Genomic DNA, 25106 nt, shown 5'->3' on the forward strand with positions numbered 1-25106 from the left:
ACTATCTTCTGTGATGGGCCACGTGGTGACTATTTTAGGCTTTTCAGGTCATACTCTCCACGCTCTGCCAGTGCGGTATGAAAGGACCGTAGATGATATACATCCACGAACAGCAAGGCTGTGTGCCACCGAAACTTTATCCATGGACACAGAAGTTTAAATTCCACGTAACTTTCACGTCACGCCATATCGTTCTTATTTCAAGTGTTCAACCATTTAAAATTTAAAAACAGTCTCAGCTCACAGATCAGCCTGGAACCCTGTGCCGACCCTGGCTGAGTCTAAAGAGAAGGGAGGCGGGCGAGGACAGCGGAGAGGCAGCTGCACCAGCTCAGGCTGTGGGCTCCGCGTCACCACCGTCCCACCCGCCCTGATGCTCCATGGACAGGGCGCGACTGAGTAAGTGACCTCCGGACCTGGGTGGACAAGTGGGGTTGAATGAGGACAGGAGGAATCAGGACATTGCGGGCCGAGGCCCCGAGTTGATGAAAGGGCTCTTACCCGGGCGATAACGCCGGAGATGAACACGGTCGGTTTGGGCGGACTGGAAGACAAGAAGGAAAAGACATTGACCATCGCGACTCACAAAAGAGGAACACGCCGGTGACGCGAATGTGGAGGCTGGTTTCAGGGCCGTGTGACAAACAAGGACCCTCTGGAGGGAACAGGAAGCGGGAGGCACGCCTCTTCCTGTTATTTCATCACATGGACCCCGCTGGCTGCTGCACTCAGGACACTTGCCGCTTCTCCTCCTCCGCAGGCTGAGAGAGGAGATCGGTCGTAGCAGACGGCGGGCGCGTCACCAAAGAGCCCTCTTTCGGTTTTTGGTTAAACCTTAAACTGTAACTATGCGCAAGCACAGTAGTTTTGGTCTCAAGAGATACGGACCTGGGCGCTCCCCGGAGCAGGGCAGGAGCGGGGGCATGCTGGATAAACGGGAGACTCCAACCAGGGAGCTTCCTGTCCTATAGGCTGAGGGGCTACCCTTTCAGAGCCCTCGCAGAGTCCACGGCTTCCAGAAGCTTCTAACGGGTGAGATCCCAGAGCCGATGCAAAGCTCCTGGCCCCTACAGGACCCCAAGTATTAAAAACATTTGGTCCTTTGTGTATATGTACCACATCTTCTTTATCCAGTCTTCCACTGATGGACACTTAGGTTGCCTCTATGGCCTGGCTATTGTAAAGAGTACTGCAGTGAACATTGGGGTGCATGTGTCTTTTTGAATTACGGTTTTCTCCAGATATATATACAGTGGAATATTACTCAGCCATAAAAAAGAATGAAATAATGCCATTTGCAGCAGCATGGAGGGACCTGGAGATTCTCATACTGAGTGAAGTCAGAGAAAGACAAATACATGATTTCACTTATATGTGGAATGTGAAAAAAGGGTACAAATGAACTTATCTACAAAATAGAAATAGAGTCACAGATGTAGAAAACAAACTTATGGTTAGAAGCAGGTAAGGGGAGCTAGAGATAAACTGGGAGACTGGGATTGACATATACACACTACTATGTATAAAATAGATAAGTGATAAGGACGTACTACTGTAGAGCACAGGGAACTCTACTCAATGCTCTGTAATGGCCTACATGGGAAAAGAATCTGAAAAAGAGTGGGTATATGTATATGTAAAATTGATTCACTTTGCTGTACACCTGAAACAAACACAACATTGTAAATCAACTATAATCCAATATAAATTAAAAAAAAGAAAAGTAAGGTCCTTGTGAAGCTCTTACCACTTCTTAACCTCTTTCACGGTACTCAGGTGGCCCACCTTGTCACCAATCCCGAGGGGACGGAATATAGGACCAAAGCAGTACATGTTCATTGTCGAAAAGCAACAAGCCAAGCACGTTAGAACCACTTGTCGTTCTACCACATGGAGAAAACCACTGTTAACCCGTGCAATGTGCTTCCAGCCTTCCTTTCTATGGATAGACAGATGCCCTTGTTTTCTTCTTAAATTTCCATTTTTCTTAGCAAAAGAATCACCTTGTTTTGTCGTCTGCTTTCTGCACTTAGTATCTGGCGAGCTTACTTCTATGGTGCTAACAGACTCTTCTATGCCTTTAAAAAAATAACTGCATGTGTCATAGTTCAAAAGCGTCAGAACACAGTTCCATGTGGTACACAGGTGTGCACACCACCTCTGAAATGCCTCAGTCGGGGGTAAGGGGACCCGGGAGCTGTAGATGAGTGCAAGGCCGGCCAGTGGGGAGAGGGAGATCCTCCCGGAAGTGGCCAGTTTTGCTTAGGGCTGGTCTTGTGCGCGGGAAGAGCGGAATCCATGCCTGACCTGCCCAGCTCGCCTTCCACTGGCTCTGTCCTTCCGCCCTGCCGCAGGGGTCCTTGTTTTAGCTTTCTTCTGCTGCAGGCAGAAGTCTCACGATTCAGAAAGTTCACTATTTGCATCCTAAAGAGTTTAACAAAAACACCCCAAATCCCCCCAAGTAACTTGTTACTCCACGAGACTAAGAAACTTCAAGTCTCACTAAGCAGCACAGAAATGTTCCCTAGTCAGCCAGGGGTGAGTAAGTTTGGCTCAAGTGTTAAGTCCCTGATGTAGGACGTTTGGATTTGTTTGGAGTCCAAGGAATCCTGCTTTCACTGGTCCAAATCACCCACAGCCTCTGTCTCCAGGGATTTCACGGCCAAGGGTTTCGCATCTGAAGCTTGAGAACCATGCTCTAGATTCTAATATTGTAGAGGAACCAAGAAACGGCATTCCACAGCATTTCCAGCAATTGAGATTCCCACCAGCAATGCATAAGGGTTCAATTTCTCCACATCCTCACCACTTATTATTTTTTGGTGTTTTTTTTTTTTTTTTTTTTTTGGATAGTAGCCATCCTAATGGGTGTGAAGTGGTATCTCACTGGGATTCAATTTAGCAACTAATTTTAAGAGTAAGCTTTTTGCAGCAAGGAATAATAAATGTCAATCTGTATTGATCATTCAAGGTCTTTAGGACATAACCCCACCCCCACCCCACCCCGCCTCGCAGCAACAAAGTTCTCTCTCCTCTAAAAAACTGAAAAGGCCATAATTGACCATAAGGACATATAACAGCTGCCTGTGCAAAGATGACAGAAGCCTGGCCTCTCGCGCCATACTTAGGAGCGGTATCTGTTTTCACACAGCTCTTTGTCAGGGTGTGCAATGCTGGCTTTCATCAGGCTTGCCCAAAAAGCCCCAAGCTCGATGCCTTTTCCATCTACAATTAATAGCATCTCAAATTGGTAAATGATTGTCTATTACATTTACATAGTAAAAACGCTTTGTAAACTCTTTGAGACATGGTAGCTTAAATTCACAAACCCCAGGAACTAGAGTCTGCTCTCGAAGCTGTGTTTGCAAAAACACACACATTTTAAATTCCATTGGGGTTCCACGCGAAGCATAAACTACGTTTCCAAGATTCTATAAACTGTGATAGCAGCTTTGAGGATTTATTTAATCTGATGAAAATCATTCTGACAGATGTTGTTTTGAAGAGGCAACAGTACTTTCTCCCAGGAAACAGAGACAGTGAAAAATATCATTCCTGTCCTCCCCACATCCTCGGGCCTTTCCAGTTTTTGAAAACCCTATTTATTTAAATTTAAAGAAACTGCGAACCTGATGCAATTAGCAGGGATTAGAGCGCCGGTAACCCTCCTACACATCAACAGAAACTGCAACTTCACCACACCTGGCCTGTGCACACGCCAGATGTTTGATGCACGTAGGTTTCCAGTATTCACCTGTCAAGGACCACATCATATTCTTAACGGGGTCGTTTGTCCTAAACAAAAGTATCCTATTCTTTATTTTATAAATTTCCTTGATGAACAGGGTTTATGCCTTATTGACATCCTCAGAAAAGGCAGAAGGCAGGACAAAATGCCAGAAATGCTTAGTGAATGCATGACCCTGTGGAAAGCAGACGCCTTCAGGACTGAGTTTTCATGGTCTCATCTTTAAATGAAAGTCCCGAGGGCTGAGAAAACTGAGTTCATATCTTAAAAACTCTGCTGAGGGCTCCCCTGGTGGCACAGTGGTTGAGAGTCCGCCTGCCGATGCAGGGGACACGGGTTCGTGCCCCGGTCCGGGAAGATCCCACGTGCCGCGGAGCAGCTGGGCCCGTGAGCCATGGCCGCTGAGCCTGCGCGTCCGGAGCCTGTGCTCCACGATGGGAGAGGCCGCAACAGTGAGAGGCCCACATACCGCAAAAACCAAAAAAACCCACAAAAACCAAAAAACTCTAAAACAGCGCGAATATGGAAATAAATTTCTATATATTTATTTCACTCATATCCAAAACACCACGTAAAAAAAATAATTGAGATCACATTCTTTTTTCCGTCCTAAGACTTCACAACCTGGACCGTCAGCGCAGGCCCCGGGCAATGTGGACGTTTTCTGTCCAGCCCTGAGAGGTGTGAGTGCACTGGCTGGTGGGTGAGTCGGCCTGGACGGGGGTCTAATGGTGACCTCGTCCAGCTTCCCGCCCATGTGGAGCACGGCCCCAGCCGAGGACTTCGTGCCTCTGCAGATGAGGAGCTCATGGCCCTCTGGGTGGCCTCACGGTGACACGGTCTCTGGCTCCCTGCCCTTCGCCCAGTGGCCCCCAACCCAAGTCCACGACCTCCCCTGTGGGACAGGCCCTGCATGTTTGAGGGAGGTTAGCAGGGCTCTTTCCCAGACTCACGGGCATGACCGCAAATTCCCTCACAACCTCAGGCCCCTCCCTGCCTCCGTTCTGCTGCGGCTTCGAGGGTTTTCCCCGAGACGCAGTGGACGCTGAAGATAAGCTCCTCTGGCCCAGCCCGGCCTTCTGCAGGACACCCGTGTGCCCGGTCCAGGCACACTGACGCTACCCTTCTCGGGGACTACGGAGAGCAGTTCAGCCTGGGGAAGCGACTCTGGGCGCCCTGATGAGAATCAAAATGCTGCCCACCTTCCCTGCATTGCTGTTGATAAGCAACGTGGTCAGAGTGACTAGTGCCCGCTCCCCTACACTGGCCCACGTTCCCAGCTAGTGATAGGGAGTCATTTCCCTTCTTTCCTGGAACCCCAGGGGCTTCAGCCCTTAGAAATCCTTTTTAAGGGGGGATTCCACCCTCAGAAAAGTGCAGGGCCTCTTCTTCATCTAAAAATAGGCTTCCCTGAAGTGGGACGGTCAGGTGTGGGTAGGGTTCCCGCTTGGCTGGCCAGCCTACGCCTTCCCAAGCATCCTGGCGAGGACTGGGGTCGAGGGTTCTAGCTCACAGACCCCTTTTCATGTTAGCAGTTCTGGTCTGGGCTCAAGGCAATCCACCAAGTCATCCTCTGCAAATGCTTTCTCCTCTTCATGTAAATACACTCTGGAAGAATCAGTGGGCATTGTTTACAGGAGATGGGGACACACAGCTTTTAATGAGTTGTTTGTTCTCTATTTTCTCTGCAGGATGGGAATGATCTTAGATGGTTACAGCTACTACTTACTGATGACTTACCGTGGGCCGGGCACTGAGTTAAGGGCTTTACACAGAACTGTGGTATCTAACCTTTCAACCCTACAAAGTAGAAACTATTATCTGCATTTTACAGATGAGGGAACCGTGAATCAGAAAGATTCAGTAACTGGCCAGACAGCTGCACAGTAGACAAGTGTTCCAAGCCACACTTGGAACAAGGGCAGCCCAGGGCATTAGCCTGATGCCCTCATTTTAGGGCTGAGAGTTGGGTCGTGGAGCAGCCTCTATTTTTAGGTTCTGGCTGCTATACATGATTTAGAGATGTAGATTTTTAAAGTAAGTAATCTAAATGCAATCAGAGGATCCCTTGTTCAACCAGACAGTACAAGGTATTCAAATCTGCCTAAGCATTTACTTTCTGACTTGATAATGGATTTTTTTTTTCTTGAACACTATCATTTATGTCTGTAGCACTTAAGTAGGGTACAGAGCGCTTCCACATAAATTATTAATGCAACTGATTCTCTTCAGCAGGTGTTATCCCAATTTTATGGGTGGCTGGAGGAGGCTGAACCTTGTTTCTGGTCCCAGAGGCACAGCCTGGAGGACGTGGGTCTGGAGCTCTCGGCTTCGCGTTCTTTGTTGGGTCGCGGGTCCCACCATCACCCACATCTCAGCTCCCGAGCTTCAGGAACAAAGCCCGGTGGGGGTTTCAAACTATCCATCAAGTCAAGATGCAGTCAGCACAGTCTAAGAAGGAGGCCCAGAGGAAAGGTGGCAGGTGGACGCCAGCGAGTGTGGGTTCTGATGTCAGACCGTCCTGGCTCTGCCAATGATTGGCTGGGAGGCTGGCATTTGACCTTCTGAGGCTCGGTTTCCTCATCTGTAAAACGGGAGGCAGTGGACTCTCCCTCGCCAGGTGACTCTACGTACACATGCTCCTAGGCGCACCGCAAGCACTCAGCAAATGGTAGGTGTCCTTATGGCTCCACTGCTAATTCACAACTGGGTCAGCTCTGCCTCATCTTCAGATCCCCTAGCCATGCAGAATAACCCGGCTCATCTGGGACAGAAAAGCTCCCAAGTAAGCAAAAGGAGGGTCTGGGATGCACAAAACAGGTGTCACCAAACTGAAGAAAAACTCTCTAGGCCCTCGATCTATCTGAGTCCCATTTTGACCTGATGGGAACGGCCTGGGCTTGCTTGTTAGTTTCCCAGCCCACTGAAGACAGGAAGAAAGCCTGAAAGTGATGAGGCCTCGGGAGCTCACAGCGAGGCTGCTGCGCTGCGGCGAGAGGCTCCACCCAGACCACTGGTCCTCCTCCATCCACAGCACAGGAAGCAAGCACGGAAGGAAGCTGGCGGGGACACTGGCAGGAACACCGCGCCATCCAGGCTACATCAGGACCTGGGAGCGGTCATCACGTGACGCTCCCTCCCTTCCCGGTGAGAAAGCACATGGGCGCTCAGAAAGGGATTTTCCCCTGAGACTCTCCCTCAAAGTCAAAGCCACCTGGTGAGTCAGGGAGCACCGTTCTCATGAACACTCAAGCCCAGAAAGCCGGGTCAGGGTTTCAATTTCGTTTTCTGACCAGCGGCTAACACACTGGGGGCGGGGCGGGGCGAAGGGGCGGGGCGAAGGGGCGGGGCGAGGCGGGGGAGGTACTTCGTAGCGGGGAGTCTGGGCGGAGCCTGAGAAGGCGGAGTTTAGGCTGAGATCCGTGCGTGTGAGTGTGCACGCGCGTGTGTAACGCGAAGGACACGATGCCACAGCACAGCGAGCGGAAGGAAGGGGCACGGTTTAACCTGCTGCTGTCAGCAGAGCGAATGGGGCCTAAGGCCCCCTCTTCTCTTAGTGATGGAGGCGGGATGGTCTGGGTCCGGCTCCCAGGACAGACTCCTGGGAAAAGGCACCTCCTGGGTGACCCTCCTCAAGAAAGGACAGAGCCGTGAGGTGATCTAGAAGCAGATGCCGCGGCTATATTTGGACTTTAATACCTATGGCTTTGTGTTTTCATAGAGTTTACGGAAAAACATATTCCCACCAGGGGTGATTTTAAATACATTTCCTAGTAAACGGAAGGAAAACAAAATCCTTCCTAACCTCTGTAGTTCTTGAAATATCTTTCTGCCTTGGTGTTCATTTATTTGGGCTGTTAATTTTCTGGACACCAAAATACTAATTAGCATGGCTGGTGACCAGAGGGGACCATCTCACTTGACCGCACCCATACATTTCTTCGTGTGTCATTCTTCAAAGCGCGACAGTCAAGGTTGTCTCCCGCCTTCCGCCTGATTTTAGGAGCTTCGAGAACTCCCACAAGATGGCACTGCTGGCCCTCTTAGCTGGTGGCTCTTGGGCCAGCAAGGTTTTGGCCGGCTCAGCCAGGACCAGGGTAACGGGGAACTGGGGGTCCGCGGTGGGCAGGGGCTGCTGGCACCTTAGGACAAGTGTGTTCCCTTCTCCCTATGGGTTAGGTCATTGTCCGGGGAGTCTCACTAAAGGGCAATGAAACACGTCTCAAGGGCTTTAGGTGAAATTCTAAATCTAGAGAAAATAATCAGGGACCCAACTCCTTGTAGGAATTGGAATGCAGAGTTTGCAATATCTTTTTAAAGGGCATGAGCAAAGATGCTCTTCTGGGGGACAACGTCTGCGCTCGTGTTTACACCTTTGTTTCAACGAGAAGGCCAAGGTTCAGCATCGGCTGTGGTGCCTCTAGTTCCCTGACTCAGGCCTGCTGATCCCAGGATGCCATGACTCTGGGACAAAGCCCAACCCAGCCTGTGCCTCTGAGTCTGTCCTAGAGATGTGTGGGGTCCGGTCTCCAGCGGGAGGCTGCTCTTCTTTGGGATTCTGAAAAGACTGCTCTCCAGATGACACTCCACCCACAGATGCTTGGCTGATTGTCGACCCAGAGGCCAACACTTCACCACCTGCTTGTTTCGAGAAGGCTGCCACCCCAAGTACTGAGTGTGTAGGGCGAGGATGGCCTACGTGTAAACGATGTGTCCCACAGACACACAAGGTACAGTGACGGCTGCCTTACCAGGGCCCGGGAAGCCCCATCTTCCCTCTAGACACGTATTTCCAGAAAGGCACTCTAAGTTTCGTACCAATGCCCTTTACACACAAGACCGTCTCGTCGTGTGACCTATGGCTTTCCCTCCTCTGTCTTCCCTCTGCTCTTAGCTTATTCCCTCTCCTGTGCTGGATGCAAAGAAGATATGATAAATACAGCCATGATTCTAATCGTTAGCTTGCATCTTATGGATTTCATACAGGGGGGCCTTTCTGGACCAGTATGTGTGTCTGCATTCATCACAATACAGAGTGGTCACCGTTTCTGATGAGAGAAACACGGCCAGGCCTCCCGACAGTGCGGGGTTGAGCCGAGCATCTGTTTGGAAATTCACCGCATTCTGCCCCTGTCTCTACAGAGCCCAGAGGGGACCCGGCATCACAGAGGAAAGCTGTGAAATGCAGCGTTTGAGGGCTAGGCTTTGGAGACAGATGGCTCCCGGTTCAAACCTTACTTCGGATGAGTAGGCTCCTTGGGCCTCAATGTCCATCTGTGAAATGGGAACAATCCCTACTTTATGGAACAGTTGTGAGCTCAAATGAAATAATGTAGATAAACTGTGCTTAGAAGAGCACACTGCCTCCACTGGCAAAATCAGCTCATTACAACAGGGACATGCTCTGGGCATAACCGGAGAATACTTTGTATAACTATCAGATAATCTGTGTAACTATCACACATATGTATTAAACATTCTAATGTTATGTCATTTCAGTAAGTAGCACTTACACTTAAAAACATCCCATCTTTGATTCTGAATACATCTGTTTCAGTGTCATTCTTCGGAATTCCAATATAGGGAAGTACCAGTGAATAGTTAATGCTGACTAGACAGGTGCTAAAAACCAGGGTATTTATTGTCTATAGCTTAAAATCAGATCTTGTCGGCTGTCTTCAGGGTCAAGGTTATGTTTTATAATGGTACGATTTGGGGGAGGACAGTATCTATGGTTCAAAGTACAAAGTATGTATTTTCTGGAGGACAGCTATTATGGCTTTAAAAAGGAAAATGATCGTGTAAATAAGATGTATAACAGTAAAACGACTGTTAATAGAATTCCTATTAGAAAGAAGTACATGCTGATATTAAATAAAATACAGACATCAAAACACTCGTCTGGTCTGGGTCTACTCCCATCTTGAGAGGTGCAGGGGGCTGGCTTTACGTGGGACCAGCTCTCACTAGGCTGGCTCTGGGAGACCCTAGCAAGGAAAGAGGAGACCCAGATTAACTTTCTCTCAGGAGACTGCCAGGCAGGTCTCTCTTGGCCGTGGGAGCTTCGCCTCTTGCAAAAGTCAAGACATGCCCTGGGGGGACCAAACACAGCTCAGGTTAAAGGCAAGTACCTGGAATGAAGGACAAGAGCATCTGGATTTCTCGGCTGCTGGATCCACCAGTAATTACATCCTTAATCCACCCTCCAAACTCACGGCGCAGAGGGATTTGGTGAGCTGCTAGCGGCTGTCACTCCCTCCCTGGGCATCCGAGTACACCTGATAAGTGATAAGCTGCGGTCCTCAGTGGTCTCTGGCTTTGCACATTCAGCTGCAGCCTGATTAAAACGCTGCCTCTGTGGACCCTCTTCAGATCATACCACGCCCTCATGCCTTTATCCACAACTAACAGAAAAAGAGCAGGTACGCAGAAAAGTAAACCCACCGCCAATTCTGCTTACTTAAAAAAAAGCCAGCTAGTGAGTTAGGACAACTTCCATTCAATCCAGTAGCTCCCACCCTCGCCCACGTGTTTAGAGCAAGCACTTGCGAATATCCTAACAGCCCAGAGCGCAGCCGGACAGACCTTGTCAAGGTCACTAAATTTGTGGGGCACGCACATGGGGCGCTGATTGGTCTTCCTTCTCTACCTGATAGTGAATAGTCTGAGAAGATCTGATCCTCTCCCCTGCCCAGGTTCCCGCCTGGGCAATCACTGCTCAGGGTCCTAAGGTTTATTTTTGATCCACCAGTTTCATTTGTTGGGTTATTTGTTGATTCATCAGTGTCATTTATTTATCCACTCAACAGAAATATACATACGTATACACACTGAGTACCAAACAAGCCTCAGAATTAGGAAGTGCTGCACCACTTATTGAAGAGGCTGTCTTTTCTCCACTGTATATTCTTGCCTCCTTTATCAAAGATAAGGTGACCATATATGCATGGGTTTATCTCTGGGCTTTCTATCCTGTTCCATTAATCTACATTTCTGTTTTTGTGCCAGTACCATACTGTCTTGATTACTGTAGCTTTGTAGTATAGTCTGAAGTCAGGGAGCCTGATTCCTCCAGCTCCATTTTTCGTTCTCCAGATTGATTTGGCTATTCAGGGTCTTTTGTGTTTCCATACAAATTGTGAAATTTTTTGTTCTAGTTCTGTGAAAAATGCCAGTGGTAGTTTGATAGGGACTGCACTGAATCTGTAGATTGCTTTGGGTAGTAGAGTCATTTTCACAATGTTGATTCTTCCAATTCAAGAACATGGTATATCTCTCCATCGATTTGTATCATCTTTAATTTCTTTAATCAGTGTCTTATAATTTTCTGCATACAGGTCTTTTGTCTCCTTAGGTAGGTTTATTCCTAGATATTTTACTCTTTTTGTTGCAATGGTAAATGGGAGTGTTTTCTTAATTTCACTTTCAGATTTTTCATCATCAGTGTATAAGAATGCCAGAAATTTCTGTGCATTAATTTTGTATCCTGCTACTTTACCAAATTCATTGATTAGCTCTAGATTTCTGGTAGCATCTTTAGGATTCTCTATGTATAGTATCATGTCATCTGCAAACAGTGACAGCTTTATTTCTTCTTTTCCGATTTGGATTCCTTTTATTTCTTTTTCTTCTCTGACTGCTGTGGCTAGAACTTCCAAAACTATGTTGAATAAGAGTGGTGAGAGTGGGCAACCTTATCTTGTTCCCGATCTTAGTGGAAATGGTTTCAGTTTTTGACCATTGAGAATGATGTTGGCCCTGGGTTTGTCATAAAAGGCCTTTACTATGTTGAGCTAAGTTCCCTCTATGCCTCCTTTCTGGAGAGTTTTTATCATAAATGGGTGTTGAATTTTGTCAAAACTTTCTGTGCATCTATTGAGATGATCATATGGTTTTTCTCCGGCAATTTGTTAATATGGTGTATCACACTGATTGATTTGTGTATACTGAAGAATCCTTGCATTCCTGGAATAAACCCCATTTAATCATGGTGTATGATCCTTTTAATGTGCTGTTGGATTCTGTTTGCTAGTATTTTGTTGAGGATTTTTGCATCTATGTTCATCAGTGATATTACCCTGTAGTTTTCTTTCTTTGTGACATCTTTGTCTGGTTTTGGTATCAGGGTGATGGTGGCCTCGTAGAATGAGACTGGGAGTGTTCCTCCCTCTGCTATATTTTGTAAGAGTTTGAGAAGGATAGGTGTTAGCTCTTCTCTAAATGTCTGATAGAATTCTCCTGTGAAGCCATCTGGTCCTGGGCTTTTGTTTGTTGGAAGATTTTTAATCACAGTTTCAATTTCAATGCTTGTGATTGGTCTGTTCATATTTTCTATTTCTTCCTGGTTCAGTCTCGGCAGGTTGTGCACTTCTAAGGATTTGTCCATTTCTTCTAGGTTGTCCATTTTATTGGCATAGAGTTGCTTGTAGTAATCTCTCATGATCTTTTGTATCTCTGCAGTGTCAGTTGTTACTTCTCCTTTTTCATTTCTAATTCTATTGATTTGAGTCTTCTCCCTTTTTTTCTTGATGAGTCTGACTAATGGCTTATCAATTTTGTTTATCTTCTCAAAGAACCAGCTTTTAGTTTTATTGATCTTTGCTATTGTTTCCTTCATTTCTTTTTCATTTATTTCTGATCTGATCTTTATGATTTCTTTCCTTTTGCTAAATTTGGGGTTTTTTTGGTTCTTCTTTCTCTAATTGCTCTAGGTGCAAGCAATTAGAGAAAGAAGAACAAAAAAATGTTTTTTTTTCTGGAAATGTTTCCTGTTTCTTAAGGTAGGATTGTATTGCTATAAACTTCCCTCTTAGAACTGCTTTTGCTGCATCCCATAGGTTCTGGGTGGTTGTGTCTCCATGTAAAAGTATGAAATTAGAACACTGCCTAACACCATACACAAAAATAAATTCAAAATGAATTAAAGACCTAAATGTAAGGCCAGACACTATCAAACTCTTCGAGGAAAACATAGGCATAACATTCTATGACATAAGTCACAGCAAGATCCTTTTTGACCCACCTCCTAGAGAAATGGAAATAAAAACAAAAATAAACAAATGGGATGTAACGAAACTTAAAAGCTTTTGTTACAGCAAAGGAAACCATAAACAAGACCAAAAGACAACCCTCAGAATGGGAGAAAATATTTGCAAACGAAGCAACTGACAAAGGATTAATCTCCAAAATTTATAAGCAACTCATGCAGCTCAATAACAAAAAAACAAACAACCCAATCCAAAAATGGGCAGAAGAACTAAATAGACATTTCTCCAAAGAAGATATACAGATTGCCAACAAACACATGAAAGAATGCTCAACATCATTAATCATCAGAGAAATGCAAATCAAAACTACAATGAGATATCATCTCACACCAGTCAGAATGGCCATCATCAAAAAATCTAGAAACAATAAATGCTGGAGAGGGTGTGGAGAAAAGGGAACCCTCTTGTACTGCTGGTGGGAATGTGAATTAATACAGCCATTATGGAGAACAGTATGGAGGTTCCTTAAAAAACTACAAATAGAACTACCATATGACCCAGCAATCCCACTACTGGGCATATACCCTGAAAAACCATAATTCAAAAGGAGTCATGTAACAAAATGTTCATTGCAGCTCTGTTTACAATAGCCAGGACATGGAAGCAACCTAAGTGTCCATCAACAGATGAATGGATAAAGAAGATGTGGCACATATATACAATGGACTATTACTCAGCCATAAAAAGAAACGAAATTGAGTTATTTGTAGTGAGGTGGATGGACCTGGAGTCTGTCATACAGAGTGAAGTAAGGCAGAAGGAGAAAAACAAATACCGTATGCTAACACATATATATGGAATCTAAGAAAAAAGAAATGTCATGAAGAGCCTAGGGGTAGGATGGGAATAAAGACACAGGCCTACTAGAGCATGGCCTTGAGGATATGGGGAGGGGGAAGGGTAAGCTGTGACGAAGTGAGAGAGTGGCATGGACGTCTATACACTACCAAACGTAGGATGGATAGCTAGTGGGAAGCAGCCACATAGCACAGGGAGATCAGCTCGGTGCTCTGTGACCACCTAGAGGGGTGGCATAGGGAGGGTGGGAGGGAGGGAGACACAAGAGGGAAGAGATATGGGAACATATGTATATGTATAACTGATTCACTTTGTTGTAAAGCAGAAACTAACACACCATTGTAAAGCAGTTATACCCCAATAAAGATGTTTAGAAAAAAAAAGAATTAGGAAGTGCTTACGCTACATCAGGCCTGCCTCCCGCCTCCTGCCTGTGTAGTAGCTGGAGGACCTGCCCCTCCTCTCGCTGCGGTCCTCCTCTTCCTGCTGCACGGCAGGGCTCTGGGTTAGGGGCCAGGTGACAACGAAAGTCCTCAGCGAGCTGGCCCTAGAGGCTCCTCGAATGTCATCAGGAGGCCGACGCAGCACACCTGTGAGGTTTACCAGCCGCTCAACTGGAAAACAGGTCGTCGTGATTTTCCAGAAATGGGTTTTCCTTCTCTCAATGTGGCCAGCTTCCATGACAACCACAAGAAAACCAAGCTTGTCCTTATGGACAGGAGGCACCTGCACGGCCCGATCCTCCCTCCGACGGGGATGCGAATTCTCCGGGGCTGCTCCAGAGCACGTGCGGGGACGCAGAGACTCTCTCGGAACTTGGCAAATAAGGGTTCCGAGTGGAGAATGAAGAGCAGGAGTGGGCGTGCTGCCCCGCGCCCCCCCCCCACATCTCTCATCAGCACCCTCCCTTCCAAATGCTCCCTTTGGGGGTCTCCTCCCTTAGGGCCCTTCGCTCTCCTTGGGGGCAGCCAGATAATTTGCCTTTGTCGCCAATGAAGCGTTAACAACCAAGACGGATGCATGGGGCTGAGAGAGATGGGCTGGCAGACAGAAGACATTCTCACTGATGGCCAGGTGGCCAGGGGCACCTGAGCCTCAGCTTCCTCGTCTGAGGTGAGGGGCTCATTACCCCTGGATCTCACGGGCGTTTGGGGGAGATCAGGAGAGCACCATGCATCAGGCACGCTGCGTGCAAGGCGTGACTCCAGGAGAGAGCTGTCGTGAGGGTAGCGTGTAAACAAAAGCAGATTTATCCCCACATTGCAGTAGGGAGGGAGGACTGCAGGATGGTCGTCGTCCTTGTAAAAATTAGAGCAGAGAAGCCCATCCTTGTGTCTGGAGGACAGCGCCAATCCGAAACCGGAGGCAGCGCTCAGGGACCACAGCGTGGATCGTGCGAGGGCTTTGGGGGAAGAACCGAACAAGCCATCAGCTGGAGTTTCCTAGCAAACCCGGTCACACCTGGAGACTCGGTCCCATGGCCACGCCGAGGGCAGCTGGTATGAGGCACCCTGGGCTGACCTCTTAGCAGGCCGGTCACGATGAGCTCCTAGGGGTATTAGGGCTAAACGTAAACTCAGTGTTTGAGAGATCAAAGGAGAACCTACATGTTACATTGAGACGGCAGGCGTGAACACACCCTACCCCACAGCCCGCCTTCCGTCCTCGCTGGGCAAGTAAATCCACACCGCAGGCCCACCTCTTCCGAGGGAGTGACGGAAAGTGTGACAATAGCAGGGCCACGTTTCAGAGGCGCCCAAGGACACCCTCAGTCAAGGACAGTGATGGATCACTGCCACAAAGGTAAAGGATTTGAGATGCAAACTAAGGCTGGGGCGGAGGAAGAGCTGGGGGCCTTTTTCACTTCTCTCCTTTTTAACACCCACTGGCCCTGCAAGAAGGGGAGTTTTATTAGGGTCGGGAGAGGAGGATGTTTCAGGTGAAGAGCAGGTTCTGGCTGGGGAGCTCAACCTGGCGCCGTTGGGAGCCAGGGCAGCACGGATGCCCGAGGCACGGCGGGTCCAGGAATGCGAGTCTGCTTACCACCACCTGTGCCTGGACCCATGCGTTAAATGAACACTGAGCCACTGCCGGTGCAGCCACGGGGCTGGGTACCGGAGACCCAGCGGCACCAGCACAGCCTGACTGTGCCAGGCTCTGAGCTCCTCAGGATGGACTGGGGCTCGAGACGGACTACGTGCAAGTGGACCCAGGGCCCTGCTTCCTCTGGGTTTCTCTGGGTCACGTGCCACAGGTAATAGGACCCCATTGTTTTGCATTTTGTTATTGCAAACAAGAACACACTGCCTGACACGTAGAAGCCCTTATGTGGACAGTGGAAGATGGTATTTGAAACGAGAGCTCTTCCAGGGCATCTGGGCCACGTGGTCTCTGGGGTGGAGGGTTTGCACAGGGTTTGCCTGGGTTTGCACAGCCTCGGTTAATACATCCGATGGCGGAGCTGTCACCTTGGAAACCAGAGGGGAGGACCCTAAGGAACGGTGACAGCCAAGAGGCAACCTGGCAAGGCGTGGAGCGCGGAGTCTGCCGGGCAGTGGGTGCCTGCCTGAGACTGGCCCGGAGGCTTTCCCGCGGAATCCGAGGGCAGTGTTCCACGTGAGACACGTGACCAAGCACCCGGATGAAAAGCACCTGCATCTATCTGTGCTGCTTCTTTCACGCGGGCAGGTGAGGATGGAATGGGAGTACTAACTTGAAACACTGTTTTAAAAGAAGTAATTTCTATTCCCTTCAGAGAACCCCAGTCAAAGAGGAATTCTGAAGCTCAAGATGCCATGTGTTGCTTTTCCTCAGCATTTGCTTCAAAAAGGTGCTGCTTTGAATATAGAAAAAAAAGCAACATCTTTATGGTTCAGTAACAGGGCTGTGAGATCCTAAAACGATTATTGGTGACGTAAGTACAAACATTTTCTGCATCGCAGTCTTTAAAAACGATCGTAAGGGCAGATGGCATTGTATTTGTCTTCCTATCCTTTCCTGGAAGAAAAAAAAAAGCAGCCAACCCCCTCCTGCCTCTTCCCTGACCGACAGAGGTAAGACGGAATTGGCCCAGACTCTCTGAGACAGTCCAGCTTTAGGCCTCGGTCACGGTGTCATTTCTCATCGCGCCTCTTTTCACTCCCCAAAACATACCAGTCTAAACATGTTGCTCAGCCGCTCCAAGCCGGGACACAGAATTCTAGAAAGCTCCTCAACATTACTGGGGCTCTTAGGAGTTTCATCATGCGTGTTAGAAATGCTGGAACTCCTGACTGTATGACCTGAAAACCTGAGCCAGCTTCAAAGGCGGCTCACATGTTATCTTTCCATTGCTTTCCCTGAGCTGACTCTCGCCCAGCTGTGTTCCCTCGAGGACTTCCCACGTATCACGATGTAGTGGAGGCTCTAGCACGCCTAACACTGCTTCAAGGTCAAGGTCAACGGTTCAATTTATTGTGTCCCCAGCACCTGACATAGTGTTTGGTGCACACAGAGGCTCAACGTATGCCGTCAGCACCAAATGAGCAGCATGTCCTGTAGCAGCTGCAGGGAGTGAGTTAACCAGGGTGACTCCCTGGAGGCTGTTTGTGGCTCATGTCTTAGGAATGCATGAAACTCCTCTTGCACCAGAGCCTCAAAGGCTTGCAAAGGGGCGATTCAAAATGTGGATTTGTTTCTGTTACCTACCAGTCTGGCTGGGCCCGATCCGCTGGCCATGGGGGCATAACCTGGAGTGTTCCCAAGCAAAGGGGCTCTTCCTCCAGCTTCTACCAGAATGAACTTGAAGAATAGTAAAGAGTCTGTCTCCCTATTAAGAGAGGGCTCAGGCTAAGAGGTACGTTTTCAAATCATCTCAAGTCAAAACCTAGAGAGTGCTGATGGAACCGTGCTTGGAGTCTTGGATGATAAGAACAGTTAGCCAGGGGCAGATGGAAGAGAGAGGGAGGGGGAGTGCCTTACTGACACCACTTTCAAGAGTCTGAATTAAATTTAACAGGAGAAAAATCCATCAACTTTCTATATGGCAGTTCCTGGCAGAGGCCAACAAGGGTTGGGTTTCTTTGCAGGACTCTTGCCATATTTCCCTAAAAGTCTCAAAAAATACAGGTGACAGACTAAGGCCCAGGCTTAAAGGCAGCCAACCTTATAAAGAAACCGGAGTCTTTTTTTTATAAAGTGTGACTTCACTTAATGCAAGAGGGACCAGAATATCCAAGGCATTTTCTCCGGAGCTTGGAGGAGATAAAAACGGGCGGCTGCTATTCTGACCCTCAACATGGACAGTTCTTAAGCTCCCTTTGCCTCTTCAGCTGGATTCTCAATATGGGTGTCAGCAAGGGTTGAGCGGGATTCTGGTTTGAGAATTTTGGAAGCATCATCAAGGGAGTCACCCCGAAAAGTAGCTCTAAAAGGACTCTCTCCTCTAACAACTACAACAAATATACCAAAGGACCCATACGGGATGCGTAAACCATTAAACTATTAAGAAGTTGCTGTAAATAGGCAGTGTTAAGTTGATAATTCAGAACGGGCTGGCACAGCGAGATTTCCAAGGCTCAGAAAGCGCTGCTGGCTTTTGGCGGCAGCCGGCACCTGGGCTGCACGTTAACTGCTTCTTTACCTGGCCGCCAGGCGCGGGGCCACCCGGGAGCCTTCTCGGTAGCTGGTCCCCCAAGGCGCCCCGGTGCAGCAGAGAGCAGGGGCCTTGGGTGCGGTGTGCCTCCCCTTCTGTGGCTTTCAGGGGAGGGAAGGGAGGAAGGAGACAGGGAGGGGCTTCCAAAGCACCGATGAGGCTTCTCCTCGCCAGGTGCCCAGCCGCGCGACGCTGAAGAGCAGCCACGAGGGTGCGGCAGCCTCTCTCCTGAATCCAGTAACAGGGCAGCCTGCTCCGCCAAGCCGGGAGCCCACGTGGATGATATGCATCTCCACGTGCGCCTTTGAGCCTCAGTTTCCGTTGTGGCCCCTGATCTCGTACCCCAAATCCTTGGGGCCAGATAGGCTTCAGAATTCATGTTGTTTGCAAATATTATAAAGGCACCACGTTGCATAAATCACATACAGTGAATATTCCTGAAGGGGTCTGGGGCAGCACCCCACAGTCAAAACCATTACTATTTTCTACAGCAAAACATATAGAGATTACACTAAGTAGGATAAATAAAGAGTATAAATAGCTGCATATCGGTTCAGTTTCTGCCACCACATGAGTTTTAGTGTGAAAATACGAAAACCTTTGCAGTTTTCCGAACCCTCCGGACTGTGCATTTTGCTTGCTCTGGGGACACGGAGGCGCTTTCTGCTCACCACCTCCTACGAGGCCCTGGCTATCACGCCCTCCACCACCAAGCAAGAGAAATGGATTTGGAATAAAGAAGACAGTACAGCTGTCAAGGGGTAAAAAGAATCATTGTCGTCAGTCTGGGATTACACAGAGAAGCTGCGGTCAGCTCTGTACATTTATCTACAGAGAGTAAAATTTGATTCATGCGTTTAAGCAAAACCTTTGGCAAGGCAGGATAAAACGACCGCAACCAGGGAATTCCTCCCAAATTGGCAGCCTGACTCAGCCTTTTCTGGGTTCAGAGAACTTGTACGCATAACCCCGTCTCACATTTGCAGCTGAGCTCACAGCCCGCTTTCCCGCGTTCCAGCCACGTCACTGCGAGGTGTGCAGGGCGGCTGGCACACGGGGACCTCGGCCTCCTTTCGTACAGATGAGGAAGCCACTTGTGACAGAGGAGGGCATGTCGCCTGTGGTCACTGGTCTGGGAGGGAGTGGAGCCCCGACAAGAACGCAGGTCCTGAGATTCTCTGGCCAACCGTCCCCCTTATATCGGTCACATGCACAGCCCTCAGGACGGTAGCCCCCAAAGACGTTCCAACCAGCTCCAGTCCTGCGACATGATTTGAGGAACCTTGCTCGACTAATTTTTGGAAACGCTGCTGACTGTCTCCTCCTCTCAGAGATTTAAATGCCCCTGGCACATGAGGGCCCTGAGACGTCATGAGGAAACCAGGGAAACTTCATTTAACCCACGTTTCCTAAGTGCATTTGAACGTGGAACCCTTTGCGGCGGAACTCCTGTCAGCACTGACACGCTCAGACTCTGATTAAAGGCAGTTGCAGTTGTGTTCCTGACTGCGCACAGAGTTGAAAGTGGCGGATCCACTTGGAAAGCCTTTTACCTCCAAGGTTGGAAGAGAAACTACAGCGATATACCTGGAGACCCACGTCTAGGGCGTCCATTTTTCTATCCTCCTCCTTTTCCTCCCCATGGCCGGTCAACCCCCCTCACGTGCTGCTGGGGTCACTGGATGGACAAGCGTGGCTCGCTCCACTGCTGACAGGGAGCAAGGCTGTGAACGGGGCTCACAGACGCTGGGGCACCTTGTCACTTGTGGTGAAACAAAGCGCCCCCATTGAGGGCTGAATGCCCCCAGCGGCACATGCTGTCTGTGCAAAACCTGGTGGACAGCGGGCATTTTTAATGGAGAAAGGGGAAACCATCTTGGGTCTAAGGCTCTGCCCTCCTCCAGTCTTCCTTTCCATGCCAGTATACCCTTTCCTGAGCAAGGTGACAAGGGGACAGCAGCAAATGTACAAGCAAAGTGAAGTCATACCTTTGAGCTTTGATTTCTCCCTTGGAATTTATTCGATATATCCACATGTTGGGAAATTCTAGATATTATGCAGTCAGGTGGGAAAGCTGGACCAAGTATCGTTGGTGGAACATTTGTTCCTGGGGCCATAACGAAGCGACATTCATTTGGGCAATAAGGATTTTGCCTTCCTTTGGGTAATAGTAAAACTGCCCTCGAAATCATGTGAGATCCCTAGAAACAAAGCATTTTTCAAACATGCGTTATTAGGTGGGATGAGAAAGCCACAGTAATCTCCAAACTCTGGACGGGGAAATTTGAGCTTCACTCAGCATCGGCACTTGTATCAGACAGTGGGACACTGAAAAGATGCCCCCAGACCTGAGAGCCAGGCAGCCTCCTGAGCACCCTGTGGCTTCAATGTTCAGGAACAACCAGAGTGATCCACTTAAGAGGGTGAGGGTTGCTTTCCGCCTGTTAGGATTTTGACTGTAAAATGACGGAGGTGAAGAGTCCGTTACGAACATACTGCTAACAAGAGCTAATATTTCTCTTGCTCTGTGCCAGGAACCTAATCCAGGTGCTGGAGATGCATTAACTCATGTAATCCACACAAGGGCCTGATCAGGTAAGATCTGTCATCAACCACAACTTATTTACAGATGAGGACACTGAGGCACAGAGAGGTTTAGTAAGCTGCCCGAGGCTACACAGCTAGTAAGAGGAGGAGCCAGGATCCAAACCCACAAGCCTGGGGCCCTAACGGTAGCCAGTGCTTTTCAAAGTGCAAACCTCAAAATACTTTAAGGTCTTCTGTAGCTGCGGCACAATTTTGTGAATTTACCCAAATGTCCCTTATTTTTATAAGAAAATCAGACAGTGACAGACAGTCTAGTTAAGACTAACTCACTTTACTAATCAATGACCAGGCAGCTGAGAAACATTTTAATAGGAGGAATTTCTTGCAACAGTTTCTGAGAGAAAAATTACCATGGGATTTGATCAAGGACGCACTTTTTCCTAACTTCAAAACAGGACCTGAGGTCAGAAAATGCTTATCCAAATGTAATACATTAAATTACACTCAGGTCGTCCGGCGGGTTTATGTACACCTACGCTGTAGGTCAGAGAGCGGCCGTGGAGAAAGCAGGTAAGGCTCTGACTGCTCAGAGGTCAGCGTGCCCGGTGCACGTGGACTGTTCTGCTCCTGCTTCGGGAACAATGCAAACCACCCCTGTCTCTCCCTAAGCTCGGGCAAGTGAGTTCTCCTTTCTGGATCTGGATTCCCACGATCGTGAGACACAAGGTGGACAGCTAGTTCCAAAACCCACACGGAGAAGTCAGAGCGGAGCGGCTTTAAAGGGAAGCCGGTGATCTGCCTCCGAGGCAGGCCAGGCTGCACGAGTCTGAGGCCGGTAAAATGAGTGATGAGAAATTAATCGAGGGCGTACATTTAGGCAGAGAGCGGTGATGGAGAAGCCAAGGCGTGATGGGAGAGCACAGAGCGCGGGATTTGGTTTGCAGGACCCGTGCGGTTTCAGCTGCGCTCTGAGGGTGAGCGGTGCTGAGCACGGATGACACCTGTCGGGCGGAGGCTCTGAAACAGACAAGCGCCTGCCCCGCGGTGGGGCGGGGGACCGGGGAGAAAGGACCAGGGGCGGTTCCCATATTTTCTCGACCGCAAGACGCTGGTTATCCCTGAATAAAGTTTCACATTCACAGTACTTCACAACGTAGCACCCGGCACTGATCAAGGCGTGGGGGACACTGGTGGCGCCAGGGCTGCTAACAGTCCTGTTTCTCGCTTTACCGCTCCACGATCACACCGGTTTGGTGCCTCACCGCGGTGTCATCACTTCTTCCGAGGGGCTCCAACTCTTCTTCGTCAGCGCTAAGAGCTGGACGGTACCCCCAAGGAGCCGAATCGTCCTTTAACGACGCAAAGGAATCCCACCAGTGATACAAACTTGCGCTTCGCGGCAACTCCATTTAGCAGGCGGCCGCTAGAGGGCGTAGGCTGCCCGAGCACGGAAATGACTTGGGGGGCACATACGACCAAATTAAAACTTGAAGGAGAAAAAGCTTAATCTTCAGTTCTTAATTCTTCTCTAGTCTGGAACTGCTTTAACTGTTCTCTGTCAGATGGCTCTGATCATGACCCACAATAAAAACCTGGGTCATTAATAACACTTGTGACCCAGTGTGCGCATACAGACGCACCTAAAACAAGCAGTTCTGACTCTTAGCAGCCTGGGATGCACTCTCGTATTTTCTGCTTGATCTTATTCCATTTAAGAAAAAAAAAAAATGCTGGTCTGTCTCCAGCTGAACGGACCTCAGGATCTACCAGTGGACCACAGCCTACAGTCTACTCTGAGGAAACGCATGAAATGATAAACTTTCCCGAGCCTCCATTTTTCTCCGTAATTATAATAATGCATGAAAGTTACTGTAGGGTTTTGCAGGTAAACTCCTGCACCACAGGGCGATTACGGGAAAGGATGTGGAGACTAACAGCTAAGCCTGTGATCAGGACACAACGTCCTTGGACCAGATGGCAAGGCACTGGCGGGCAGCTTGGGTGTGTTATCAGGTGAATGATTTTTCCATTAGAGTAAAACCTTATTTAGTCAGATTTCACTAATTTGAAGTTTCTATCCCTTAGGAGAAAGGTTGGACAAGTAGGCAACATAAACAGAAGCACAGGAAGAATATTAAAACCCCTTAAGAAAATCAGGTTTGGGGAAGAAACCCCAAAACCCTACGGTGAAAATATTATTTGTGTATTATCTGTAGACACAAACAGTTGATATGTTTATTACAAAGAATTCTTACTTATGCATGAAATCACATCTCCTCTGTGAGGAATTTTACTGGCAACACTCTAATTAGACAAGTCTGAGTTACAGTAGGATCACAAAAGCGACAATACCACATTTCTTTATATCTTCTAACTTGGAATTCCAGGAAGTACATCACACTGTTATTGAGAAGTAACACGAATTAGTAAAGTTCTACTGCATGAGGTTATACTTTACAAGAGCTGTTAAGTTTGCTATTCAGAATATATACGCACATTCCTATAAAGAGTCAGGCAAATTACTTGGGATGGCAGATAACAAATGAAAGTCCAATTAATTCCACACGATCCCACATCAGTCTACTTGAGGCAGCGTAGCTGTTGCCCAGGGGTACCAGAGCCAAACAGAACGGGCCCCAGAGAGGAATGAGCTCAACAGGTCGAATGCTAAAGACATTGCACCGTCGGAGAAGGTTTCCTATCCCACCTCACTGCAAACCCCCCGCTGCGCTTTGCGGAGGGCTGCAGACGGGTTTGGCTAATGCTGGGTTGCACGGGGTTTTCTCTGCGGCTGGGCCTCCCCAGCTGGGTCATAGGCTCAGGTGTGCTGGGAATTCCCAAGAGGGGACCACCGGAGATGTTGGCGAGACTTCTCAGACTATGGGACTCTTAAAATTTTTCTTTTAAATTTTAACTTTTTATTTAAAATTTGCAAACATGAACAAGAGGAGAAAGCGTAGTATACGCTGGCACCGAGCTCCAGCAACAGACCCACATTCCTCTCATCTGTTCCTCCTACCTCTACTTTGTTTTGTTGGTGGCTTTTAAAGCAAATGCCTGATGTCACATCATCCCATCCATAAACATTTGAGCAGGTATCTCTAACAGACAAGGACTTTTGACAGAACAAAATAATACCATCTTAGCACACCCAATACAATTAACAGTCATTTAAAAAAATCTCACATAATTGATAATGTGTTCAATTTTCCTTGTTGACTGAAAATTAAATCCTTTTTTCCCTGGTTTGTTTGAAGCAGTAAAAGAATGCTCGGAGCTTTAACAAATATTTTTAAAAAATATGTAAATAAACGCTGTCCTGATTGTAGCCCCTGAGTTGTGCTGCCCGAAGGTCATTTCCTGGGCCCACCCTGTCCTGTGCGGTGCCCAGCGGCTGGTGCGTGACCCGTGGATGTGGAGCGTGAGGCCACACAGCGGCCACCTCGTTCCCAGCCAGCGGCCTCTTGGGAGGGGCCGCACAGGAACCCCGAGGCCACAGGAGGACAAAGTGGGGGGAACTGGGGCCACAGGACTCTTTTTTATCAGGGTATTTTACAGGGCTGAACTGCTGGGAAGCAGGCTTTGCAAAACGCTACAGAAGGAAGGCACCCACCTCTCACAATGTCATCGAAAAACGTGGCTACTGTGAAATACGCTGACATTCAGCTCCTTGTAACATGTCCCGGGGCAGGTCCTCAAAAGGGAAGGATGGTTGTCAGTACTCAACCAGGTTTGTCACCTTTCTCTCATGTTCTTCAGGGCAGTGGCTCAAACTGTGGTCCCCGTACGGCAGCATCAATTCATCGGGAGCCGGCTGGAAAGGCACATCCTTGGCCCCGGCCCCCCCAGACACGCTCAACCAGCAACCTGGGGGCGGGGCTGGCGATCTGTGCTTCATCCAGTCCCAGGAGATGGTGCCATGACTCAGGCCGAGGGCCAAGCCGCCCCCAAGGTCACCGTGCTCGCGGGGAGAGGGCGGGTGCTGGAGGTCACAAACAACTGGGGGAAAATTCGCCACCGCGTCCGCATGTCCCGGCAATGATACAGAGCAGGAAACAGCTTTTAATCTGTATTAACACACACACACACACATGCACACAAGAAACACACAAACAAAATGTAAACGCTATGCCCCCGGCCCATGCCCATCCAGAGTAACCCCACCCTCAGGCTGCTCTTTTCTGCGTGACGCTGTTGGCCAGGCAGCATGCAGAAGCCTCAACCAGCGTCGTCACGTACAATCCTCTGAACAAGATATAACCACCCCATTGCCCGGACGGTAAACTGAGGCTCGGGGCGCTGCAGGCAGGCACGCGGCCAAGGCACGTGGCCG

At 48.6% G+C, this 25106-nt stretch overlaps 1 protein-coding gene and 1 long non-coding RNA gene across 2 annotated transcripts in view; one reads left to right on the plus strand and one right to left on the minus strand.

Annotated features, from left to right (window-relative positions):
* DAP (death associated protein) overlaps positions 1 to 25106 on the minus strand; it is a 61704-nt gene that overhangs the window by 2786 nt on the left and 33812 nt on the right. Inside the window, exon 3 of the mRNA XM_059060289.2 lies at positions 502 to 544. Within this exon, the coding sequence (XP_058916272.1) occupies positions 502 to 544 (43 nt within the window). The remainder of the gene's footprint in view (positions 1 to 501; positions 545 to 25106) is intronic.
* Positions 6786 to 9291, plus strand: LOC136794153 (uncharacterized). The gene is made up of 2 exons (XR_010840517.1): positions 6786 to 6965; positions 8069 to 9291. It is a non-coding gene; the product is annotated as an uncharacterized lncRNA (long non-coding RNA).

The sequence above is a fragment of the Kogia breviceps genome, chromosome 4 (assembly GCF_026419965.1).
Source record: "Kogia breviceps isolate mKogBre1 chromosome 4, mKogBre1 haplotype 1, whole genome shotgun sequence".
NCBI lineage: Eukaryota > Metazoa > Chordata > Mammalia > Artiodactyla > Physeteridae > Kogia > Kogia breviceps.